The sequence below is a fragment of the Protopterus annectens genome, chromosome 7.part0, assembly GCF_019279795.1.
Source record: "Protopterus annectens isolate FY-2018-M chromosome 7.part0, PAN1.0, whole genome shotgun sequence".
Classification (NCBI taxonomy): domain Eukaryota; kingdom Metazoa; phylum Chordata; order Ceratodontiformes; family Protopteridae; genus Protopterus; species Protopterus annectens.
In genome coordinates, this window is record NC_056739.1 from 1,244,633,840 (window position 1) to 1,244,636,528 (window position 2,689).

A 2,689-nucleotide genomic window follows, 5' to 3' on the forward strand; every position below is an offset into this window, starting at 1 on the left:
TGCAGTTTGGTTCAGTGAAGAAGTGTTATTCTTGGCTACATTTTCAGCTTTTACCTGATGATATTAAAGCCAAGCTTTTGGATGCCCCACTGGATACCAGATTTTTTTTGGGGACAGCTGCTATTGAGGTAAGTCCCTTATAGATAAGGGTACAACTTTGCAGGAACTCAGACATATTTTGTCTCTTCTGTCCCTAAATTCCAGAGAAATTACTCTTATAAGCCCACCTCCTAAAGGTAAGAAAAGGTCTAGGTGTAAAAAATCAGGCATCCCTGAACTGCTTTTGCCAAAATGATCTTGCCAAAGAACCCTGTTTTTTGCAGGGAGACCAGCTTCCCCAAAATTTATATATACCAACTCTGTGGTGTCTCCAACATGAAGAAAGGGCAAATTCCCCCCAGAAGCTTAACTTTTGGCACAACTCGCTGCAGTAGGTTACCTCCATTTTTAAGTATTTTTTTTTTTGCCTGTTGGTATCATTTTAGAATTACATCTGAAGTGTTTTATTTTCTCTTTCAGAAATCTACCGCATTGTGTCACAGAAACAGATGCTAGACAAGCGTGAGAATGACATGTCTCCGAGCAACAATGTGGTGCCTATTCATGTTCCTTCAACAACTGAAAACAAGCCAAAGATGCAATGCTGTCAAAATATATAATCTGTCGAAGATCTTGACATTCCCCATGTTTGTTTGTTTAAAATTGTTTGTCTGCACATTTTGTCAAATTTTATGGATGCGATTTCTTCTGTTTTTGTTTCAGAATACTAGTTGCTTTTGGAGTTTTAAGTGTGACTGCAAAACAAGAAACCACAAATTGCACCATTCTTTCTCAGGGGTATAGCTAGTTAAAGTTAGATGACCTGGTTATATTTTCCATGTGGTTTATCTGTCTGCCACTGTGTATCCCTTTTAAATGATATAAGTAAAATATTGATGGTGTGGCACCACTGGTGTTACTTGCACGTGTTTGACCGTTCTCTGCACTGACCTCAGTTTGAATGTAATGCTTGTGAAGCCTGTAGAGAAAATGACCTTTTTCATACTGAATGTTTAGGTAATTCTGTTGGCACGTTTAAGTGAAAAATCTTTTCAAGTTGCTTCCATTAATGTAACAATATGTAAATTTAGCTTGAAACGGTCAGCTTTTTGATAAGCGCAGGACGAAAACTTACAAAATTTTATGTGGTGATATTTTCACCTAGTAGTCCATGTATACTTTTCACCAAGATGTTCAGATAGCTATATTATAAAATACAGATAAGGACACTTAAGAAGTAAATTAGCTGTAGGTACTTATTTAGGGATGCATACATTAGATTGAGGACCAATACGTGCTTATATTTTCATGTTGTTGGTGAATTGTATGGCTTTGCACTGCTAAATGTATTTAAAAGGTATAGAAAAAGTACTAACCAAGCCTGAATGTAAGTAGTATCTTTTTGGGGGGGGGGGGGTTAAGTTATTTCTGGCAAAGGATCTTGACTTTCCATAGCACCAAATTGCATGGCTGGCATAACAGTTCAGTTTCCTGTCCATTTGAATGGGTGATGCTTGTAGTTTCCTACAGTTCTTAGTTTTAAAAAATCTGGCTTGCAAGTAATTGTCTGTGCTGCAGAAATTTTCACTGTGAATGAAAATGCTTACTGTTAACTGTTTTTTGATAAGGGGATCACCTGGTGTTTTGAAGTAGTAACTGCAGTGCTTTATTTTCACACGTCGTAATAACCTGCTTCATTAGCCACCTCAGATCATATGATTTTTACTCTTGAGTAAAATGAGAGTATCTGTCATACAAACACCATTTGTTACTTCTTGTGGTTGTTCTGATGTTTGAGAAGCAGGCAGAGAATAGCATTTAATTTATGTGGAATTCTAAAGCTTTCAGTTTAATCTGATGTGGTGTCTCTTCTCGTATACAGCTACTATAATGTGTGTGCAAAAAAGTAACATTTCTCTCTCATTGCTTGGAAAATCCCATGGCCTGCTGTTCATTGAGCATTGATAGACTACTTGTTTATGAAGTGCACAGTGCACAGAAGGTGCTGTTAAGTCATCAGTCACACAGAAATGTTTCATGTATTTATAATTCAAGAATGCTTATACCAGTTTTGTAAATCTTTATATTTTAAGCATTTAATGTATATTTTCTCTTTTAGAGTATGATTTAAAATATATTGTATTCACTTCTAATAAAAAGTATGGCAGAATATTGAAACTTGTTTTTCCCCATTAAAACTGTTTCGCAGGTTTATAATTTTTGGACACACTATGCTAAATATGTAGGTGCTTGATACCTTCTAACCGTGACGAAGTACACTGAAAAGGAATTTTACTTGACTTGAGAGGCACATCAAATATTTGTACCAAGAAAAAAATGTATTATGATTTTTATGAGTAGTGAATTGCATTAAGGCAGCACAAAGTTTTTCTAGTAGTGCTTTAGAGTTTTTACACTGCGGTTTTATATTTACTTGTACATTAAATTAATTTGTCATTTTGGTTAAATGTAGTAACTGTTTAAGTTTGGGTTTTCATGCTGCCTGCCACAGATGGTATTACAGATCTGGAACTTTCAAAGGCATTGTTTTTTTAAGTTAGTGCACTTCATTGGTGCAGAAAAAGAGGGCAATCTCACCCCCGGCTTCTTAATATTAATTGTCACATGTCTTCAGTGGAAGAAAGGTGTC

The 2,689-nt window shown here is 35.8% G+C and overlaps 1 protein-coding gene across 2 annotated transcripts in view; it reads left to right on the top strand.

The window, feature by feature from the left end:
• The window catches only part of RAB11A (RAB11A, member RAS oncogene family), a 360,508-nt gene extending 358,291 nt beyond the window's left edge, over nt 1-2,217 (top strand). For both annotated transcript variants that reach the window (XM_044077859.1, XM_044077860.1), the window contains one exon: nt 520-2,217. In XM_044077859.1, the coding sequence (XP_043933794.1) occupies nt 520-659 (140 nt within the window). In that variant the 3' untranslated portion in view covers nt 660-2,217. The remainder of the gene's footprint in view (nt 1-519) is intronic.
• The last annotated feature ends 472 nt before the right edge of the window (nt 2,218-2,689 follow it).